The following is a 23,212-nucleotide window of genomic DNA, read 5'->3' as shown; positions in this document are numbered from 1 at the left end:
TCCTTTTTTTATTTTTCTCATCTATGAAATGAGTAATAATATGTATTATGTATCATTCAGTATTATGCAAGTTAATTAGATAACGTATTCCTTTGTAGATGGAATGTGCAGTATAAATGCTGCACAAAGCTTAGAGGGTAAAATGTCAGGTGAAGGGAGACCCACAGTAACTGCAGGCATACAGCTGGGAAACATCAGGTAGAGGCACTATGGCTGGCAGTATGTAAATTGACTTCAGTCAAGCAGCAGGATAGCATGTTCACATGAATTTAACCCATGCTGACAAGCCCTGCAACCTGGCACAGAAACATACGAATCCTGCTTCTGGACTAAATCTGTTTGCTTCATGGTATTTGAGGCTCCAAGTGTCCAGGAGAAGAGGCTGAAGCACAACCTACATTAACTCAGCATGTCTGACCTGTTGGTCAAGTGCCAACGTAGTGTGAAGAGGAAAGAAGTGGTATGATGGAGATGTGTACGCTGCAGTACATGCTGTTTTAATTAAGCTAGTTGTTGTGTGTCAAGGCAAACTGGGGTGGAGTGAGAACTGTTGTTTACTGACATGTTTTAGTGAAGCTTGGGGGCAAACTGGGTTAGTATAATCCTTTTGAATTTTTTCTAGTTTCCTGTTTCCACCATCAAATCTTTCTTGTGGTTACATAAAGGAATTTGACTGGAAAGGAAAGTTTGAGTCTGTTAGCAAATGTAACTAGTCAACTTATCATTGCTATTTACTAACAGACATCTTGGCTGCTCGTCATGAGTTTTGCAGCCAAGCAACATCATGGTACGTTTCCTTTGTCACCAGTGTCAGCAAACTTTTACTGCACCTGAGGAAGTCTTGTCAGCTCCTGGAGTAGTGTGACTTTCAATAAGTTGTATCTTACTGGAAAATCAAATGAAAGAAACACATTTGTTAGTCTCCTTGGTGGAAGAAGTGCAGAAATATGTACTGTGTCTGTGCCAGCATGGCTTAACAATATGAAATTTGACAGGGAAAAGTAGGAAAGATATGGCAGTGTTTTAGTGTTTTTCTGTAGAAGGTGAATTTCATGCTTCCAAAATCTTTCATCAACAGATGAATGAAATCAGGTAATACTTAATTTTCAGGGGAGGGACGGTTTATTGCTTCATTGTGAAGGGTGTATATGTGTTTCCTCTGGGAAACTCTAATATGCCCTTAACTCCTTAACTAGGTTTATCCCACAAAAATTTTAAATTACTAAGTTTACTATTGTGTTTCATAGAATCATATAATTGTTATATGAAGTTAACTTTTTTCCTCTAAAATTATCTTGCAGGTCTTAACATCTCACGTCATGTATTTCCTTGGATTGCTGTCTCTGCTTGTTCTGCAAAGTAAAGCCTTCAAGACAAATTTTCCTGATGAAACTATTGCTGAGCTTTCTGTGAATGTTTACAATCAGCTACGAGCTGCAAGAGAAGATGAGAATATTCTTTTTTGTCCTCTGAGCATTGCAATAGCCATGGGAATGATAGAGCTTGGAGCTCATGGAACCACTCTGAAAGAAATTCGACATTCATTGGGTTTTGACAGCTTAAAAAATGGTAAGGGCCTTTATAATCGTGCCTTACAATGGGGTTTTAGTCTTAAAGAAACAGCTGGCAGTGCTTCAGCAATCATGGAAATGACCTGATGATGTCCATAGGTTATTAATCAGTAGGCTTCTTGACATCCTGTGTGATGGCCTGAGCGTGCTGAAGCATGCTTGAGTGGATTGTGTGAGCAGCAATGCTAATAAGCCATCCTGGCTTGGGCACTTGGATCTCAAGTGATTGCTGTTTACTGTTGATCTGGGTTTCTATCTGTAAAGTTAAGGATGCTCTTGCTGCTACAGCTGTAAGACTTGCAGAAGTGTCTTTTTTTTCCAAGGCTTATGATAAAACCTGAAAAGGAAAAGATTGCTTTAAGCAATATTGCTTAGAAGTAGGAAGCTTTGTAAAACAACTAAAAATGCCACGTTTTGCTTTGACAAAACTTGTTCTTGTAGGTAAACGTGTAGATTTCAGACTAATTTGTCTGTCATGTTCTATTTGTATTGCATAATACAGCATACTAATTCAGGAAATACATCTTGGTTGCTTCTGCATGATACTTTGTCTGCTTTGGGGTTTGGAACTAGATGATCTTTAAGGTCCCTTCCAACCCAAGCTTTTCTGTGATTCATGTGCTCCTGTCATCCTTGCTGAGGAACAAGAAACATTTAACAGAACAATGCTACCGCTACTTATAGTGTGGGATGAGCAAAGTCATGCATCTGGATGTGGTGCTGTACAATGCATACTCAATGCCAACCGTTCTGATTTGTCTGCAAACAAAGTAGATCAGTGAATTGGGGAAAATATTTTGAAGGTAATTCTTATTCATTTTGATGTTGGAGTAATGGAAGTCTGAACGGAATTCCTTGTTCATAGGACTCGTTGAAAGCTAAGTCCTCTGTGAATGGGCATTGAGGAATTCTGAATGCAGCTCAAGAAAGATGTTTGGCAAGCTTTGTGTGCTGTACCTGTATGCAGTTGATGACTTTCTGTAGAGATTACAGTGCACATTTAACTCTGATTTCTCTAACACTTGATAAATTAACCCCACATCTATAACTTAGCTATGCAGCAAATTGGAGTTGGGCTGTTCACTGTTCTTGCATCAGTGCTAATGAAAGTATTCTGACAACTTGAGCTTGAAATATTTAATTGCATTCAATTTTTAAGTTCTGGTGTGAAGAAAACTAGAATTTTCAGCTTCCGATAGGCAATGCAGCAGTAAGAGGTTTCTGTTTTAAGGCAGACTTTTGGATCCTTTTGGCTGTGAGGGTGGTTAGGTTTCTGTGGCTTTTAATCTAATGCTACCACTGCCAGAATTTCTTGTTACCCAAGCAAATGATCTGTGCTATATCCTGGGAAATTCTAGGCCTGTCTTGGAGAAGGGAACTCCATGGGGGCCCTAACTAGCAGTCATACTGAAGTTCTCAGTTCTGAATGTTGATAACTGCTGAATGTAGAAAAAAGATTAGACTTCCTTCATAAAATGCCTGAATTTCTAGTGTAAAGCTATAGAATTATTTTCTGAAGTGCTTTCATGAACTTATTTGTTTTCCTAGGTGAAGAGTTTACCTTTTTGAAGGACCTTTCTGACATGACAACTGCTGAAGAAAGTCATTATGTTTTGAATATGGCTAACTCTCTCTATGTTCAGAATGGATTCCATGTTAGTGAAAAATTTTTGCAGTTGGTGAAAAAGTACTTTAAAGCTGAAGTAGAGAATATAGATTTCAGCCAGAGTGCAGCTGTAGCTACCCACATCAATAAGTGGGTAGAGAATCATACAAACAGTAAGTTTACATGGTTTTTATTTCCTGCAGTAAGTGTTTATATTTCTGGAGTTATGGCATTGAAATTTTTACATTTTCATCTTTTTTTCTGCACTCATACAGAGAATTCTAGTATGAGCTCTTCAGACAACTATACTTATTTCTTCCCTTACAGGGAAGTAATGTTCTAAGCAACAGTAACTACTGTTAATCATATGATAGGATCTGTCTTGAGCATATTTTCCTGTTGCACTACCATGAAGTACCTGTAACGTGTACTGAAGGAGAATGTTTTAATGGTAGCTGTTAGAAATTAGTATTAAAAGCTTATTTTGTTATAAAAAAGTGTAGATAAATGGTATTGTTAAATGCTAAATACTTAGCTACAGAGGGATTAGTGGCCTGTGCTTTGGCTGTGTGGAGGACTGAGGATAGGTACATGTTATGGAGAAGTGGAATACTAGTGAATGCTAAAGGTAATGTCAAGCACAAAATGAGACCTGAGACCCTGTGATCTAATCCTTGCAATGTGTGGTAATGAGAACGTGTTTAGAGGTTGTTCAGTTGTAGGAGTGCTGTCAGAGTTCTATAACAGAAATGTGCAGTGGAAGGAAAGGAGTAAGCACAGAATTACTGATATGAATGTACCTGGTTAGATCAAGTTGCTTTAGTACATTTAAGGAATTAGCACATCACTATGTTGTATGGGCATCTAAGAATCCATAATGCTTTATAGGAAATTTGCAACACTGAAGTTGAAAAACATCTTGCATAACATGTTTAGCTCATTTTAAAAAGCATCTTTTTCTATGGGGAAAAAGGAACCTACTGTGGTAAATTGTCCTTTATCTCAAGCAACAGGAATAAAGGAGGGAATGTAAGTAATGCAGTAGCTTTTCCAGTGTTCTAGGAAAACATCACGTCTGCGAGAAGAGCAAAGTTCTTCCTTTTAAAAAGAGCACCCAGATCTCATGCTTAATGCCTGCCACATCTGCCAACCAAGCTTGTAACCATCACCCTGGAAGGAACCGTTGAGCTAACAAAGGCAGCTGTTGGTCTCTTAGTTAGGTTGCGATAGTAACAGTCCCTAAGCCTAATCTCTGAGCACTAGATCTCATTCCCTCCTGCCTGCCAGTTCTGACAGAGGGCTCATGTTCTCGTTAGTTAAGGAGTATGAGACAGTCAGTTTTCTAGTTCCAGCATGCTTAAAATGATGGGAGGCTCAGAGCAAAAAACAACTGTCAAGGTTTTTCTGTCCAGAGAATTAATGTATGTCAGCGTATTAACAAGATGTGATTGAAAAGCTCAAGAGAAAATGTACTAAGTAATAAAGGACAATAATATTCCTTAATTTCTTTTTTCCAACTGTAAAGTATGGGCCACATCTCATTTCTAATGATGTTCTAGTTGAGATGAAGTACAAATAGTGACCCATAACAAATATTGCCATATGATACACAAATTTCAAACCAGTTCGTAGGAGTCATATCCTTCAGAAAGCGGGTGGGATTTGTATTTTAAACAATACATTAAGGGGGTAATAACCAGACTGAGGAATGTGCTTATTTTAACACTTTGTAATGCAGTGTCAGTTAAAAATAAATGCAAAGAAAAGCCATCTGAAGTAGGCTGTAACTTGTTGGGAACACTGACAAATGTGGTCAGCATGCCAAGTTTAACAATCTCAAAATTGCTTTGTTGAGAAGGAAACTGTTTAAGATGAGCTAAAGCAGGTAAGATTGTATTCTCATATGAATGACTTAGGGATAGGAGCAAAGCAGCTGCCCTTCTTAGCTGATACACCTCCCTTGTGTAGAGCAGGGGCTAGATGTCTTTTTCTCTTGTGCTTTTCGAGAGCTAATGTCAGTGGAACAAATGCTGAGGATCTACACAGATTAGCCGTTACTCATCAGTGGGACACTGCTTGATTAGAAACTGAGCACTTAAAAATTAGCCTAGGTAATGCTCCAATAGATATGTTTCTACATTTCATTTAATTCTTCTTTGGATCAGAACGAGAATTTATAGACGATCAGACATTGAGAAGAATGCTGGAAAGTATTATAGCACCGGTGTAAATAGACTTTCTTTTCCCCTTGATTTGATTATGGGATTTATTTATGTAGTGATACAGTAACAGTTAGCTAACATGTCCTTGATGGAAAGATTCGTGCACCTACACTGTGACTTTAAGTTTACAAAACACTGGTGGTTTAATATGAGATTTAATGGAACTTCTGAATTGGAAATTACATGTTAGCTCAGCTTTTTATTTTCTTGCTTTTTTGAGCTGTCTTGAGATTTGATTTAATGCTCCATTTGACGTGAAGACTGACAGTTGTTTTTCTTCTTAGATATGATCAAAGATTTTGTGTCATCAAGAGACTTTGATGCTCTAACTCATTTGGTTCTCATCAATGCGATCTACTTTAAAGGCAATTGGAAATCACAATTCAGGCCTGAAAATACAAGAACTTTCTCTTTCACTAAGGATGATGAAACAGAAGTGCAGATTCCAATGATGTACCAGCAGGGAGAGTTTTATTATGGTGAGTTGGAGATGTAGCAATTTAAATCTAATAAGTCTTTCCCTTAGTATCTTTATTGCAGTAGTACTTACTTGTGTTATCTATTCTTCTACCTACAGCTTTGAATGTGGTGTTTGCTCAGTGGAAGGATGCTTATTTGATGTGTTTTCATAATATGTGCTTGCATATTGTACCAGATAGCAACATTTTTAATGACTTCATGATTACTGTTTAGGTATGTTTTAGTGCTGCATGATGAATTTCACAATGTTTCTCAGTTATCTGATCTGTTTATAGTTATAGCGCTATACCTGCTTCTTAGTGAAATATTATTCTTGTCCTGTGTTAAGTTCTAAAATAAATAGGCTGGATAGTAGGGAAGACTTCTTTAGTGTGAAGGTGGCTAACCACTGGAACAGACTTGCTGGAGAGATGGTTGATGCTGCCATGCCCCTCAGTGCTCAAGAGGCATTTGTATGATGCCCTCAGCAGTGTTTTCCAATTGGCAGTGGGGCAGTTGTGGTCTATGGCCTTTCTAAGTCCCTTCCAAATGAACTTATTATATTCTAAATAAATGCCAAGTCTTCATATAAGGACACTTTACTGCCCTAATATTCTTAGAGAGGTAAAACAAATGCTTTGAACAGCAGAGCAATAATGTTTTTGTCTTGAGCTTGAACTCGAAATGGATTCCACAGTGTCTACTATTGGCAATATTTTACTGTCTCACTAATAAACTTTCTGAAAGAAAAAACTCCATCTGTTTCCATGAAGATCTTAGCTTTAACAAGTTCTAGACTTCACTGCCTAAATGGAAGCTAGATGGAAGTTAGGTAATAAGTTCAAAAATATGATTACCTAGAGATTGCATAAGCTTACCTTGGTTAGGAAAAGATGTGAGGCTTAAATTCTATGATGAAGGAACTACAATTTCCTTTTGCAGAGTAGCAGGTCACTTTTAACTCCACTACATAGTAATCATTACCTATATCTTTCCCATATCTCTAGTAAAAATGAAAGAACATAATTCTAATAACCTTTTCCTGTTTTTCTTGTAGGAGAGTTCAGTGATGGCTCTAATGAAGCAGGTGGCATCTACCAGGTTCTAGAAATACCGTATGAAGGAGATGAAATTAGTATGATGATCGTTCTTTCCAGACAGGAAGTTCCACTGGTCACATTGGAGCCACTTGTCAAAGCCTCACTGATTAACGAGTGGGCTAACTCTGTGAAAAAGCAAAAAGTCGAAGTCTATTTACCAAGGTGAGAATATGCTGCCACATCAATAAATGGGGAAGGCTGTGTTCAGTTGAGTTGGAAGAGCAGCACAGGTAGAAATTGAACATCTTGGCCAAGTCCATAGTTCCATAGCACTCACATGAAGGCTGCTGTGACAAGAAGATCTGGGGCTGTTTAGTATATAATAGCAGCTGTCTGAGCAACAACTGAACACTGCATTTGTGTCCTTTCCAGGAATAAGCTCCAGGAAGGGGAATTTCATCAGAAGTATATCCTCTCTGAGTGATGGCTCCCATTTTTTTGCAGAACTCATTATGATTAAGTCCCATTTAGATAGGAGCCATACAAATATTTCAAGCTTGAGTTAACAAAGCCAAAATGTTTCATTTGGGATTTGGGTGCTAATTAGATTACTTTGTTTCTAACTCAAAAAGTTTTAATGGCGTGTGTATTTGTAGATACAAATAGTTGAGTGAGAGGTGATTTCAATCAATATCTCCTTTTTCGTAGATGTTACAAGGGTTGGACTCCTTTTCATTAGAGGAGCAATAAAAGTGGTTTATTTGTAGACATCAGTTGTATATGCTCAGAGGTTTATTTACTCAGATGCACTGTTACCTTCCCTGGAATTGTTTCATCTGCCTCTAAATGCTTGTGTACTTATACTTTTTTACTACTAAAAGTCACTAATGTTGAATCATAACAATCTTCAAAGGATTCATAATGATTTCATTAATTAAACTGTTTATATAGTGATGCAGCTCATGCTTGTGTATTTACTGAACTTCCTGTGGTGCTGAGCCACAGCACAAGGCAGCAGAAAAACAAACCTTAGTAAACCCTTCTAGTCGCTGAAATGGTTCTTGTTTTCATGTGATTGGGAAATTTGGGTTATGTTGCATGTGTAAGGAGCAGGGCAAAAATTCTTTGAAGGGAGAGAAGTTTCTCATAGGCTATTTCTCCTGCTTTCACAGACAAATGTTACATGATATTACTGAGAAAATAAATGAGGTGTCTTACATCCCTTAAGCTTCCTTTTTATAACAGCAGTATTTCACTACGTCTGTATCAGATGCTGATGGTTGCTATCTCTTTCTCCCATGTATGAGATGCACAGAATGCAGAGGTCTCTCAATTATAGGGAATCTCAGAAAGCCAAGCTTCTGAATTTAGGAAGTTGAAGTATCAAGTTAAATACATGAGTATTTTTGAAATTGTATTAATGATACTGGATGTAAGTTTATGCAGGCAGTTTTGGATTTTGCTTGTTTGTTCTTAATCCAAAGGAATGACTCCAGGGTTCTCTCTAGCCAATATTCAGACAAGTTCATGGCTGAGCTGGGGCTCTGGGTTTTTGTGTGGTCACATAACTTATTTATTCTGTACCCAACAGTTCTTACCTTAGGCTAGTTTTCATGCCTGTCACTCTCATCTAAGAACCTCCAGAAAACTGGTAAATGCTTTTTGAATTAAGGTTAAGCAAAGGCAAAGCCGGTACGGATAGGTTCTGATTACCTTCAGCATTTTCCAGCTCTCTCTCATGGACCTGAAATACCTCACAGTAATAGTGCAATTTCCTTATAAAAATTAGGAAGATTAATTGCATGTTCCCAAGGTGTTGGATTTTCATTAGAGATTCAGAGGGGATCTGCAGAATTTTATCAATGCTCTAAATAAAAACTTCATAAATATTTTATGCTGTGACTCAGGAAGGCATGTTATGAAATGTGGCCTGCAGGCTCTGTCCACTGAGAAACTGAAAACAGCAGTGGAATAAAATTAATTTTTTATATCTTGAAAGATGCTATCAAATTATAGAGTGAACATTTTCTGAACTGTAATAGGGCCTGAACACTAGCTGAAAGCAGAGTTAATCAAACATGATAATTTCTGTTTGCATGATCTGTGTGCAAATTACTCTTCTTAATAGCAAAGGAGAAATTTGAACTGAATTGTTAAATTATACTTTTTCATTTTCAAATGTTTGCAGTTTAACCCAGGTGAAAATGGTCAACTTTCTAATCCAATTTCTTCATAGAATTGAAACAGACCACAAATCTAATTTACAAAAACTCTCTAACAATTTATTTGAAGAACACAGGAGGAGCTCCTGCCTAATGACATTGCTACGGTCTGCAGATCTTCCCTTGAAGGACCATCTCAGTATGCGTGGTTTTCTTCACTGACCTTCCTGCTTCACTTAATGCTGAAAGAACCTTCTTTTATCTGAAAGTTTTCTTTCTCTCAAGAAAACAAGCTTTTTCCCTATTCTTTTGAGTCCCCTTTTGATGAAGTCAGACCTCATGGTTCTTGAGATGCAGTCACAGAAGAGGAACGAAGCAGTGCACTATTGCAATACACATGTTGCCAGCATCTGCAGCCTATATTTAGCTCTCATAGAAGGACCTTGCCGGGGAGAACCATAACCTGCCTTGATCTGCCTGGTCAGAATAGCAGTACTGTGGGATTTTCTTGTTGTTTTATTTTCAGGCTATTGAATTATGCAAGCACCTCGGGACAACCTTGCTGAAATTCCATCTGAAAAGCTGGAATTGATGTCAGCTGGCAGCTTTGTATTATAGGTTGCTTATTGGGCTGAAATTGTGATTCAGATCCTTAAGCCCTGTCTTCTAAACAAGAAATTGTTGGTTTCTCAAATGGAGCCATTGCTTTGCTTCTTGCTCTGCAGAATGTAATATATTAGAACCAAACTGAGAATCAGACATTTCTTGCTTTTTCTCACTCAGAACTTTTAGTAAGCCTTGAAATTATAGCCTTTGGGATGAGTCACACTAGACTGTAGTTAGTTTTTCTCCATAACTGGAAAGTGTACTCAAATCCTCTTGATTTTGTGGATCTTGAGCACCTTGGGACTCAGCATTTCAGAATTGTTGCTCAGCCTTGTGCAAGATGAAGCTGTCTTTTTTTCTTCTCTTAAGTCTGTGAACTAGAAAACGATTTTTACATTTGAAGCTTTATACAAACCTTAAGTTCTGGATTGTCATAGTTTTAGACAATCATTCCTTAAGGTAAAGGAAAACAGGGTAGATTTAGGTTGGGTGTACAGAGGGAAGTCTTTTATAGTGGTGGTGGTGAGGCACTGGAACAGGTTGCCCAGAAATGTGGTGGATGCTCAGTTGCTGGAGGCTTTCAAGACCAGGGCTGGACCAGGCTCTGAGCAACCTAATCTAGCTGTGGATGTGCCTGTTCATTGCAGGGAAGTTGGGCTAGATAATTTTTAAATGTTTCTTTCAACTGTGAGAGTTCTATGACTTTATAAAACATTCTCATTTTTTCTAAGAATGTTACCATACTGCTGCATTTCATACCAGAACATAAGAAACTTCTTCCAGTATGTGAATCTTTAGTCTCTGATTCTTTTAAGAACTGCCAAAACAGTGGAATCACAAGGAGCAGTTCTGTTTTCTTCCAGGCATAGACTGGAATTCAACTGGGCAGGATATGTGACCACTTCTGATGCTGCCAGTGATTTATCAGACCCAAGCTCTCTCCAGATCTTATTTTAACTTGCATAAAATTCTTCTCTGGATAATGACTAATATCTATTCCATCACAAATCATTATGAATGTGGTTTGTATAAATGAGCAAGTGTCACTTGACTTTTACCTAGTTGTCTTTTGATGTTCAGATTATCTTTTTTCAAGCTGTCAAGGCTTGTACCTGCAGAGTTATGGTCAGGGGTTGTGCATACTACCAGCAGCCTCTAATTCCTCCTGCATTAGAAAACATTTCAACTGTAAAAATAAACTAGTGTAAGCACAGGAAATGTTGCTATGCTATACAACTGTTACTGAATCTCCTGTTTCACATTATCTCAGTATTTCAGTTGTCATTACCTAGAAATTTTAATCCTCTAGAAAAATACTCTAAGAGCTACTTGCACTGGTTAGTTTTTCTGCTTTTTTGTCATTTTTTTCAGATTCACAGTAGAACAAGAAATTGATCTGAAAGATGTACTGAAGGGTCTTGGAATTACAGAAGTGTTCAGCCGTAGTGCTGACCTCACTGCGATGTCTGGTAAGAGGAGATATGATGAGAGTACTAAAATCATCCTCTTGAGTATAGCCAATAAGATCTTGATGCCTTTTCATTTAAAAAAATAAAAGCTACTAGCTGACTTCTGATCTTCTGGGATGTTTTGTGTGATGCAGGGTTGTTCTCTGGAGGAGCAGCTGAGATGGGTGTACAATCTATTGGAGTGGGAGGGAGTATTTTTGACCAGGGAAAAGTCATTGTGAGTTTCAGAACTGGGTCTTAAAAATGTGCAAGAGGCAGATCCAGATTAGAGCAATGTGTGGCTTTGGTGCCCTAATAGCAAATGATTTATACACCAAGGGTGTTGTCATCTTTTTTCTCCAGAGGCCATTTCTTCATGGCATTAACAGCATTAAATACTTGTATGACTGGTTATCTCCTCAGATGCTTTCTGTATGTAAGTGTAACAGGAAAGAGTTCTGAGATGAAAATGTGTGCTGCTTGTCTATTTCAGTACATTGTGAACAGTTTCATTCTGCAGTTGAAGTGTCATTTAATACTTCAATTCAGGTGGAAAGGAGCTATTTAAGCTTTTAATACCTCCTAAAATATGTGGAAATGTCACGAGGTAGCTGAGTTGCTGTTGCTCAAGTTCTTGTAAGAAAAGTAACCATATGAGCCGTATATTTAGCATGGTCTACCTAACCCTGTGGTGTGACAGACCAGAATATTCTCTATCAAGAAACATGTTACCAGTGTGGGATGACTGATGTTCTGGCAATTTATGCTTATATACTTATGCTCTGTGTACATTTCTGCTCTGTGGGTTGCTGTCTAATCAGCCAGACACTTGCTTAGCTGATGGGAAATAGTTCCTAATTGTCTGTTCCTGGAAGCAATCATGTTGGTCTAACTTGTTCAAGGTAGTAGTAGTGAAGTATAAAATTTGCAGCTGAAGCATTCAGAATTAAGTCATTTTCATTTTTGTTAAGTTAGAAGCATTGTTCATAGGTTATCATGTAGCCTATTTTGCTGTTTTTACTTTTCCTGTGAAGCTGTAAGGAAAACTGGAATCAGCTAATGTGATAATTTGCATGCCTGAATAATGCTTCCTTAATTTTCTGAAGAAAAATATTTCCAAATTCTCCACTGCTCCAAAGAAAAGTAAGCTTTACCACAACTTCTGTATGCACAGAAAAATGATTGCTTGAGGAAAAGTATCAAGGAGAATGGAAAATGCATAGGGCAAGTTGAACCCCAGGGGTGATGTTTGGTTCTTATTTCATTTTATTTGAAGTATGCCTAAATATTGCTGAGTAAAATTCTGTAGCTGAGATTAGTAAGAAGATTAGAACTTGCTTGTTTTAATCCATTTGACTGTTTCAAAGTTTCATATTTTTGACAATTGTACTGTACAAAATCAAAATGTCATGTTTTGCATCTGTGAGTTAACTGTCATTTAAAGAAAAGCTTTTTAAATATAAAGTGGTGTATTTAGAAAACTCAGCAGTTTTACTGTAGTGTTGTTAGAAGAGAGCATGTGCTGCCAAGAAGCAGGTATTTCATAAATTAAGAATAAGAAAATATTTAAGTACTGTTTTTGGTGGAAAAACATCATGCTATGGAGATAAAAATTTCAGATAATTAAAATACAGGCTTTTTTCCTGCTTCTAATTTTTGCCTCATAAAATAGAGAAGGAACAAAAAATAATAAAGGAATATTAAAGCTTGCTTGTGCAAATACCCGAGTAGTGTGTCAGGTAGCAAGGAAGCTGAGGCCATTAGTTTGCATGCAGCTTGGTGTTAGCACTTCAGGTAACTTGCTATTTTATGGAAACTTAAATCCAGATATTTGAATGAGAAGCTTTTTTGGAACACTACTAATTCAGGGAGAAAACAAGGAGATTTGAGAAATTCTGTTCAAGAAAAACTCTTCCTCTTCTCTTTGTGCTGTTTACTTTGGATTGTTGTCAATGAAAGCATTCTGTGATTCAACAGCCCTAACCCTGCAATCAGATTCAGGCACAGACTGTTGACTTTGCTGAGACTGTGAGTTCTCTGGATACAAATGAAATTGGAGAATTGGAGTTTTTTAGTTTACTTTTTACACTCAATTGGAAAAATTGAACTGAATGAGTTGGTTTTACCTCTCTACATGTCTGGATTGTGAGCAACCAAAGATAAGGTATTCATCTGGATGCTTGCTTTAGATGTAGCTCTCTTGCAGAAGCTGTCAATTTGTGCGGGTGAGTAGGAGGATGTTCCTGTTTGACTACCTGGTTGTGAGTGTTTGACTCACTTTCAGGGAAAAGAAAAACTTGAGCAGATGTTTCCACCTCCAATTCTATCTTGTTCAAATAATCAAACTTGAAACTTAGTAAGGAACAAATTTTGTAAGATCCTCAAGTGTTTGGGATTTTACAACTTACCCAAACTTGCAGTTTGAGCATCTTTATACTACCTAATTACAGCTAGTTTCAAACTGCTGTGCTAAAGGTCAACTTCTCTTTCAAATGTGTAATACTCTTTTGCTGTTGTAGAATGCTAGGCAACTGCTTTCAAGCTCAAGGTGAATTATTTTTCAGTGAGCTGTGAAGTGTTTTTAATGACTGATTTCACAATGTTTGGTAATTGGAAGAGCACCATCTCTGTAAATAGTTCTTCACAGTCTTGACTGAGGTAGGTATAATTTTTCTGGGGCAACCTAAGCTAGGAAAGCCAATAAACCTGTGTGCTTTTCTTTAAAATGAGACTTGCAGAGCAACCATTTGGCAGCTCTGAGTAGGCGTTTGCAAGCATATGGAGTGTAGTGACAAATGAAATGTGAGGCTAACAGAGTCATGTACATCAGAAATAAGCCTCATACCACACGTACATATTATTGGCTATCTAGGCTAGAGTCTTGCAGAAAGCCTAAACTCTGATACCAAATCTTCATGGGCCTTTCCTGAGTAATAGCAAAACACATTATCTCCTTAGATATCATTTCAGAGACTCTTCCAGAAAATAAATGACATGATAGGAAATATTCAGGTAAGCTTCATCTTCTTCCTCCTTCTGAAGGGAAAGACATGATTTGTTTGGTATTGAATTTATTCAGTCATGTGACAATTGCAAAGCACAATTAAGAAGGATGTAATCACCTAGTGTCGTCCCTGCCCCCCATATGAAAGCAAACTCCCTTCAAGGAGGGATGTAATAGCAGCAGTATAAAACAAATAGTCTAGAAAAAGGAAACTGATATGTGAAATTGCTGTTTTCACTATCCAAGGACAAAGATATCCATCAGAGTGAAGGGGAAGAAATTGGAATCAAATAAAGGTGCGCTCTCATGGAAAACTTAACCACAGACATATTTGGATATGGTTTGAGGCGATGTGATTGGGGTTAAAAAATCACTTCAGCACAATTAAAACTATCCACAGTACATTGACTAAAGACTCCTATGCACTCCGTGGACTGTAAACTTGATTTAGGACATAAGGTGTGCTGAATGAGAGGATATTTTACTCTTGAGAGTAAGTTGCACCATAGTTTTCATTTGTGAGACTTATTTTGTATTAGTGTTGCTTCAGTACTATAGCTGGAGTTATTTTTTCTTTGGTGGTGCACTTTTTGTATTCCTGTCAACAATATATTATTTTCTATACTTAGCTCCAGAATACATTTATAACTTAGCTCATTTTTATAGCTGATGGTAAATGTTAGTAATATTTGTGTCGGGTGAGTTAGGGCCTAATTTCATAGTAGTCAATAAGCTCATTAGATGGAGACTGATCTCTTAAGGTGCTGAGTGTTCTGCCTAGAAACATACTTCAGAGTAACATGATGCCATGCTATACAGGATTAAAATAGGAGTATTTCTGTGGATATTACAGGTTGCAGGAGCAGGCTTGAAGTACTGTGATAAAAATCATGATTGAAGGGCATGATTAGGATAAGTGGGAAGTTTTATTATTAAATATTGAATTGTGCTTAAGGGAAAAGTAAGAGGCTCTGAAATGGCATTTTTTCTATAAAAGTTGCATAGTTCTTGTTAACTTATGTCATCTTTAACTCAAATGCTCAATAGAGCTTTGAAATGGTCTCAAGCAAAAATAGCAAAATGGAACTACCTGGAATGAAGAAATGTGTGGAAGTGACCAATAAACTTAACAGGAACCCTGACAACCTGACGTGTTTACAAAGTCAGTGCGTGTGATGCAAGGAATGCAGTTGGGATTAGATTTGCATGGGTCTGTCACTCTTTCTGGCCTCTTGTGTCTTCTGTAACTTCTGTAAGAGTTCTTGCACGTCCTAGGTTTGCTGCTAAATATTTTTTTGGAAACTTGAGTCTTAATGTATTTATAAGAATGAGAGCTTTAGAGGATGACTGTTTAACACCTGATAATTCTGTTTATCCATCTATTCTTAATAGCACTCTAATACCTCAAGTGCTGTCTGTTAATGTTGTTTTCTGGTGGTGTTTTGTTAATAGTAAGGGAGACAAAAGCTGTGGGAATTGTACTTAGCTTACAAGGTGTATAGATTCTGTATGTCCCAAGTTTGAGAACAACAGGGGAAATGTCATCCTAGCTCTCAAAGTAGCATTGCTGGAAGCTTGGGTTTGATGCTTAGGATTTCTAGTATTTAGTTCACTATACATAGTTACAAAGGGGGGAATCCATTTAGGGCTTCTGCTGGTGAGGTTTAAGGTTAGTGGATGAACTAATGAGAGCTAGCTTGGCTCTGAGTGTATGTAGCAGTAGTGAGATCTGGGGAGAGGCATACTAAACTATCTCTTGTGGCTTTGGTTTTTTAGTGTTAGAACTGCTGGCTGCAGCTGTGGATAGCAGTTTATAAAAGTCCTAAGCTTTCCCTCCTTACTCAGCCTTCAACTGGAGTTTTGGCATTGAACAATTTTGTCGAGGATTAAAAATGCAAAAATGTATAGATGTCTCAGTGGGGTGCTTAGATTAGATTTCCATGGTTGGGTAACTTCCTGTTGAGAGAGCTTTTATTCCTTTCTAACTGTTAGTTGTAGTCTGTCATTATGCAGGTACAATAAATGTGTATCTAATCCTCATTATATCTTACTGATGAAACTTAATCAAACTGATTAAATGACGTTATGTATTGCTTCTTGCAAGGTGCTGACTACTCCAGTAGGTCTGATCTCTTAGATGAAGAAAAATAGTGGAGCATCCTCTCACTTAAGCAAGAGTAGGCTTGGACCTAAATTAGAAAATGAGGGAAGAAAATTGGAAAACAAGACTGAAAATAACTCAGTTCTGTGTTGATTTTTATCATGGTAAACATGTTTAAAAGAAACTGAAGGTAGATAATGGCTGCTATACTGATGCTCTAGATAGTGCCATGCCATTCTAATGCCTGTGATGTCTGTATGTAAAGAACAATCTTGATCATGGTAACTGGTGCTATTAGAGGCACTGGCAGACTGTACTTTAGTGCAAGTCCTGTGCACGAAACCCTTATCTTTTCTGACTTGGTATAGAAGGTGGATAATTGTGACAATGTGACTGTTTTCTTAAATGTTTCACTTGACTGTAGACTGTTTGAAATATATTTTTCTTCTTTAGATAACAAAGAACTTTACCTTGCGAAGGCACTTCATAAGGCTTTCCTAGAAGTTAATGAGGAAGGATCAGAAGCTGCTGCTGCCTCAGGTACCTGACTGGAAAACAGAATGAAATCAAATGTTGTTCTATGTTAATTAATATTTTAGCTGTTTTGCTGAAAATCCAGGAGCCTAAATAATATGTAGCTTGAAGGCAGCACAGCAACTAAACTGGTTTCCAGAACAGAAACTTTTTTAACACTTCTTTACGTGGTGTTTCACAGACTCTTGAGGATCCTATGGAAAATCTTTCCCATTTTGCTTTTGAGTGTCATGCAGGTACAAGCTGTGGTTTGTTCTTCCTAGAGCTTAAGCACTCCTGAATTTTGATACACTATTTGAGAATAGTCAAAAGCATTTGAACTTGTATGGTTAGGAGCAGAGTTGCTGCAATTACATTTTAATAAGCTTGTTTACAGAAGCAAGATTGGAAGTGATAAATGGAAAAACCTGAGTTACCTTGTTATCATCACATATTTTTCCTGAGAATAAGTTGTTTTCTATCATTAGCTGATTTCTACTTGCTTGTACTGTAGGAAAAGGATAAATGACTTCCTTGCTCATAAATATCAGTAACTAGCTTGGATTGTAACATTAATATGGACAGGGGTTGCTAGCGTGCGTGAGTTTTTTATTGTCAGTGCAGTGAAACTCTAAAACGAAATGAAACACTGGGAAATAATGCCCTGGAGAAATCCATATGTTGCTAAATAAAAAATAATGAAGAGCCCAATCCTACTGGTCTCCTATTTAATTTTACCTTTAACTTCTGTTGTTTTAAAGACTGAAGTGAAGCTAAAAGCTGCAACATCAGCCCATTTAATTATTTCATACTCTGTATCTTTTAAGGGTTACCTTTTCCTATCAAATGTAGGCTTTAAGCTGTTAAAAGAAATCAGCAGCACTGTCCAACATAATGCATCTTATTTCTACAGGGAAGCAGAATTCATAATTCCTCTTAAGGTTCTGCATCTTATAAGCTGCTTCCTCAGTCCAGGATGTTGTACCACTCCATTTTTACTTACTTTTTAATTATTCTTAATGCATAAATGAGCCATTCCTGTGTAGGCCTTTCATTTTTGGTTAGACTGCTCATGCTATTTCGTGGTTACCTTAAGTGGAGCGTAGGACTTTTTGAGTGATTGCTCATGAGCTTCAAGTATTTTTCTTTAAGATCAGGAGAGAATGTGTAGTAATGTTTAAGCTTCCTGTTCTTTATCCTTCAGGAATGATTGCCATTAGCAGAATGGCAGTACTGTATCCCCAAGTTATAGTTGATCATCCTTTCTTCTTCCTGGTCAGAAACAGAAGAACAGGTAAGACTTTCACTCTTCCACGCTTTGCACTATGCATTGTCAGGTATGATAGAAAATGGCATATTTTGAACAAATTCTCTTCATGTTATTAACTTTCCTTGCTTTGTCTTGAAATAAATGTTGGAAGGCTTGACCCTATGTCCCTGTAATGCTTCTTCAAAGAAGACACCAAAATCTGGCAATCCTGAATAGTACTCATTCTGTGATTGAAGAACTTGAGAAAGAAATCTCTCCTATATCAAAGTGTAGTGTTATGCTCATTCAGGGGAGTAATGATTGCACTCCATAATCACTTGGCACTTGTAGTGAGACCAATAAGCTGTGTTCCCAGTACCAAGTGATTTGCGTAATGGACAGATATTACAGCTATGAATAATTCTGTTGTACTCTTGAAGTCTTCTGTGGCAGGCAAGAGATGAGAACAGCACTTGCAAAATGGGTAATGATTAAGTAATTCCTTAGTTTCATATTTGTCTTAATGATGTGGATGTGGCTGGGTTACAAAACATTATTATGCAGCCACGGAGCATCACGTGGTTCTGTGTTCTACCATCTGAACTGTTCTACAAACAGGTGATGGAAAATTGTAAAGGTTATGCTTATTCACTAGCATATCCTAAGTGCTTGTGATTGGTTACTACTTTCAACAGTTATAGAAATACATAAACATGAAGACTATAAGGGATGATTAGATACCTTGGAGAGTAGTATGTAGAGAATTCCTTGTTCTAAGTTACATAGTGTAATAATCTCCAATTGGAACAGTGGCTCTTAATGCTTGCTTTTAATTCTGTGAGGAATGTTATTCACTAATTCAGGCTGGTGAAAGTGTCAAGTGATCAAGAAAGTCTGGTTCAGTTAAGGTCTGACTTCAGTTAAGTTAGCTGCAATGCTTAGAAACCCCTTCCCAGTTTAGAGAGCACTGACTATGTCAGTGGTAGTATTTCCATGAGCCTTCACCAGAACTGTTGGATTTAAAGTAAACCTCTGCTTTGATTTGTTGTGGGTTTTGAATCAAGCCTTTAGAATAAGACAAAGGATACTGAAATGCAGACAGTGTCCTCTGTTCTTGTCTGTGTACCATATCAGTTCAGAATACAAAGTCCTTATTCTCTTGTTACTGATCCATACGATTTCATGGGTGCCGAAATCTTAACATGAATTCCCACATGGCCAAGAACTCAGTACTCACCATCTTTTAACTTTGGCTTTACTTTTTCGTTCTGACATCTTGCCTTCCTGCCTCCCTTTTGCTCAGGTACTTTGTTATTCATGGGGAGGGTAATGCACCCCGAAGCAATGAATACAAGTGGCCATGACTTTGAAGAGCTTTAACTACTGCCAGCTACCAAAATGAGGAAAGAAGCACATCAAGTTTGAAGTTAATATATTTAAGGTTTGCCGTGTTTCCCCCTCCCAAGATATTGTTTAAAATGCTTTCAGATCTATGTGCAAGTCAGTTTCCAGAGGAAAAGTTCACAGTATTAAAAATAATGGTTCTGTTTTTGTTGTTGTGATTGCTGTGTCCTTAAAATAAAATTGTGTACATGTCAACAACTCTTTCTTGTTCTAGTGAATTGTAAAGTAAAAATCTTGCAAATCCATAAGTCCTGAATTGTTTACAGTGCTAAGACTGACTGGATCGATGAGACAGGAGCAGAATGTGTTCAGCTGAGTAATCAAATGACAAACCTTCATGATTTATAGTTGATCTACATCTGGAAAATGTAATCTTGTAATAGTAAACAGACTGCGATGTGCTGTCTCAAAGTTAATGGAAGAAACTAAGCCTTATGGATTCTATCTGAGAACTGTGGTTGACTGTGTAAACTCCAACATGTGATTCTAAAATGCTGCTTTTATGAATGCTCCTGCATGCAACTCTGCGATTCACCCTCCGTAAGTGTTGGTACCAATAAAATCTGATCGCATGAATATTCCAAGCTAGTCAGTGTAGAATAGCTGTGTATGTCCAAATTAAAATAGTTGAACAGTCACATTGTGTGAATATTTTTCTCCCCAAAAGTAGTTGTTCTACTTTAACCTGAGCTTTACAGTATCTCCCTTCAGTGATTTAGAGTGATACTAAAGTAAAATACATAAACATTCATTTATTTTCTTAATTTTCACTGTCTAAAGATGTGTGGTTCATAAGTGTCTAAAGGAACAGTCCTTTGTGCTCCCAAACTTTTCATTGAGTATTAACAGAGGAGTATGATATACCAGAAGTAAATGTTACCCTGTGAATTAATTGTAATTTCCATTTTAAGTTATCACCAGGCAGGCATATGATTTCATCCCTCACTGTGCAAAATGTAAGATGAAGAGAAGTTATTAATAAGGTAAGAACAGGAAAAAAGGGTGGAGGAACTCTTGAAACAGATCATAAATGCAGACTTCTGCATAAGTGGGAATAGAGTCAGTAGAAGTTTTGTCTTTCCCATTCCATGGGAACAAATAATATATTGGCTAATTGTAACTTCTACTAAAGGGCTTCTCTAGTTTGTATTCAGTTCAAAACAAACTAGATACTGCAAACAAAGCTATTCATGCAAAGAGAACTTGCCAGTTTTGACTCATTGTTCACTCTTTTATTCTGCTGGTGCAAATCTTACAGGATTGACTACAAAGTGACAAATGAACTCTGTAGAGTCTGGTTAAAACTGCTGTAGAGAAAGGGCATTTGAGCACATACAAGCCTTGCCTCCTTGAACTGTTTAGAGCTGTTGCACAGAGGAAAAATGAAGCTCTTTAGTAGTACTTCAAGTACTTTGTTGTTTTCTGTTACCCATAGTGTAGATTAGTCTTGATTTTGAGATTTTTTTTGTATTGAAATTTAAACTGTAATCTTAGTATTTGTACAGTCAAAAAAAATATATTATGCTTAGTATTCCCCTTGCCTCCAAAGAAGAAGCAGGACTGCTTTCTCCAAAATGGAGAACTAGCCTCAGTGTAGGTAAATCCAGCTCCTTTGTTATGGTTACAGAAGGGCTGGCTCTACATGTTCAAGTGATTTACACAATCATTTAATGCATCTAAAAGTAACATGTATGCCAAGGATCTTCTATTTTTTAACCTTATCAAGAGCCCAAGTTTCATGCTGTTACACACTTCTTAGCCAATTTTTGAGGTGCTATTGATGTAGAAAGATGAGAGAAAAGCAGTAAACTCTCAATTAAGTTTATTCCTAGTTCACTAGAAGTACTTCCTGGGCTATTTTGTCTTTACACTAGTTTCTTGCAGTGTAGGTGCTCCTTACCAAGGGAAAGACTTTGAAGATAGACTTGAACTAAAGCTGTGGAATTATGGATGGACAACTGCCAGTCAGAAGGATATCAGGCAAGTGCATGTAGAGCACAGTTAGTCTGAATGTAGGTACTGATTGGAATGAGGCAGCTTCCTGTGCCAAGTCTGACTCTGAGAATTGCCTCAATGGGCATATTAGAAAGCAAGCAGAAGGAGAAATGCAAACAGTAGCTATTTCATTTCATATTTGCCTAGTTCTAACAAAATAGTTATTTCCTGGTTTTTTTGAAAGTGAAATCTGTTTTTGGTAATGTGAATGGGTTTATTACCAAATTATGATATTTGTTGTATGCCACAGAGAAAGCAGCTCTCAAACAATACTGTTTTTCATTGCTATCTTACATATTACCAGCTGATTGAGATACATAACATTCCATTGTTTTTAATCTAGATTTTGTACATTCTTTTAAAGATGCTATTGCTTCTGAGACAGAACTAGCAGCAATTCTTTTTGCCTTACTGTTTTTATGGTAAGGGGAATTTATTAGTGTCCCATATGTGAGTTTAGGTGTGTAGTCCTTCAAAAAAAACTTTGTATTTTGTGTTGGGCGCTATATCAGAAAATAAATTCTGAAACACTATGGTTGTGCTGTGTAAGTGACCAATGATGTGTCTACTGAAATCCTTCTGTGATGCGGACAGTTCAAGCACAAGATGCAGTTCTGTAGTGCTGTCATCTTCTCTCCATCCTGCATTCATCCCTTGGAGTGCTGCCGGAAACGCTTTTCAGAGCTTCAGTTGGAGAAAGTACTTGCTAATCCTTTTAGTAGTGATGCTGTGACTTGAAGCTGACTAACTTAAGTGATGAGGTCATTAAAGTGTGGGATCTTGAGCAGCTAACATTTTTCTGGATTAGCACTTCATTCAAACAAAAACTTGACATATTCTATGCAACAAAATTTGTGTTCTTCCAAGCAATGGTTTTCACTGTCTTTGCAGAGTCTTGATTGAAGTACTTGTTAGATATTCAAAAGCAAGCCAAAACACAACTGCTCACCCGGGTTCACAGAAACTGGAATGGTATTGAAAATGGCAAACTTTCTGCATAGAGCAGATATACCTGTACTTCTTAATGGAAGCAAGACTAAGCCAGTCTGCTTGTGGCTGTGGTTTTGTTAGATGTGAAGTGCTTTTTATTTAATGTAATTTCAAAGTCTGTAGTTGAGTTACAGTAAGGAACATATTTTGTATTTTGAGTGTGATTCACCCTACCACATTGTTACAGAAATGCCCAAGCATGAAGCTGGACTTCTATGGGACTGAGTAGAGTATGACTGAGTAGAGATCACTCAAGATCTTAGTGTTATACCAGAAACAGAAAAAGTTAACACTTCTGTGGCTAATTTCTCAATGATGGGCAGAAGAAACCACAAGATGTCACTCTATCCTAAGAAGCCAGGAAGTACTTCCTTGTAGGGCAGTAATCCTAGGGGAATACTGAGGAGCTGAGTGTCCTGAATAAGGATTGCTTGTATGTAGATTTTGGCAAAAGCCATGAGTTGCTTGTATGTTTGAGGACATAATTAGATACAGGTGCATGAGATTAATAATTGGAAGAGAAACAACTATTCTGTTGAATATTCTGTTGAACTTTCTCCCACTTCTTGATCACTGATTTCTAGAGTAAATCTATCTTTTTTAGCCTTGGGATTCTTGGCATTGCATTCTTATTCCAAGAGCCATTGCTCATAGAATTCAAGTTAAATTGAAGCAGACAGATGATAGCAGAGTCCTGGTGCAATAAAGGAATACTGGTGTTCACCATGTTGGGCAAAGATCATCAGTACAGGGAGCCCTGAAGAGGAGTCACAACCCTCATTTGAGGAGCTCCTTCATATGCTCTTTCTGTGTTACTTTGTGTGCGTTTTCTAGATACATCT

At 37.4% G+C, this 23,212-nt stretch overlaps 1 protein-coding gene across 1 annotated transcript; it reads left to right on the top strand.

Annotated features, from left to right (window-relative positions):
* The first annotated feature begins 1,302 nt into the window (after positions 1-1,302).
* On the top strand, positions 1,303-19,973 carry SERPINI1 (serpin family I member 1). Its single transcript, XM_065748071.1, has 8 exons — positions 1,303-1,569; positions 3,120-3,350; positions 5,684-5,878; positions 6,916-7,120; positions 11,038-11,135; positions 16,673-16,759; positions 17,937-18,026; positions 19,285-19,973. The coding sequence occupies exons 1-8, from the start codon at positions 1,320-1,322 to the stop codon at positions 19,359-19,361; spliced, it is 1,233 nt and encodes a 410-aa protein (XP_065604143.1). The 5' UTR covers positions 1,303-1,319; the 3' UTR covers positions 19,362-19,973.
* The last annotated feature ends 3,239 nt before the right edge of the window (positions 19,974-23,212 follow it).

The sequence above is a fragment of the Cyrtonyx montezumae genome, unplaced genomic scaffold (assembly GCF_038088225.1).
Source record: "Cyrtonyx montezumae isolate F1298 unplaced genomic scaffold, pur_monq_1.0 scaffold_5, whole genome shotgun sequence".
NCBI classification, from domain to species: Eukaryota; Metazoa; Chordata; class Aves; order Galliformes; family Odontophoridae; genus Cyrtonyx; species Cyrtonyx montezumae.
The sequence above is the reverse complement of the archived record's forward strand: the minus strand, read 5'-3'. Positions and strand labels throughout refer to the sequence as shown.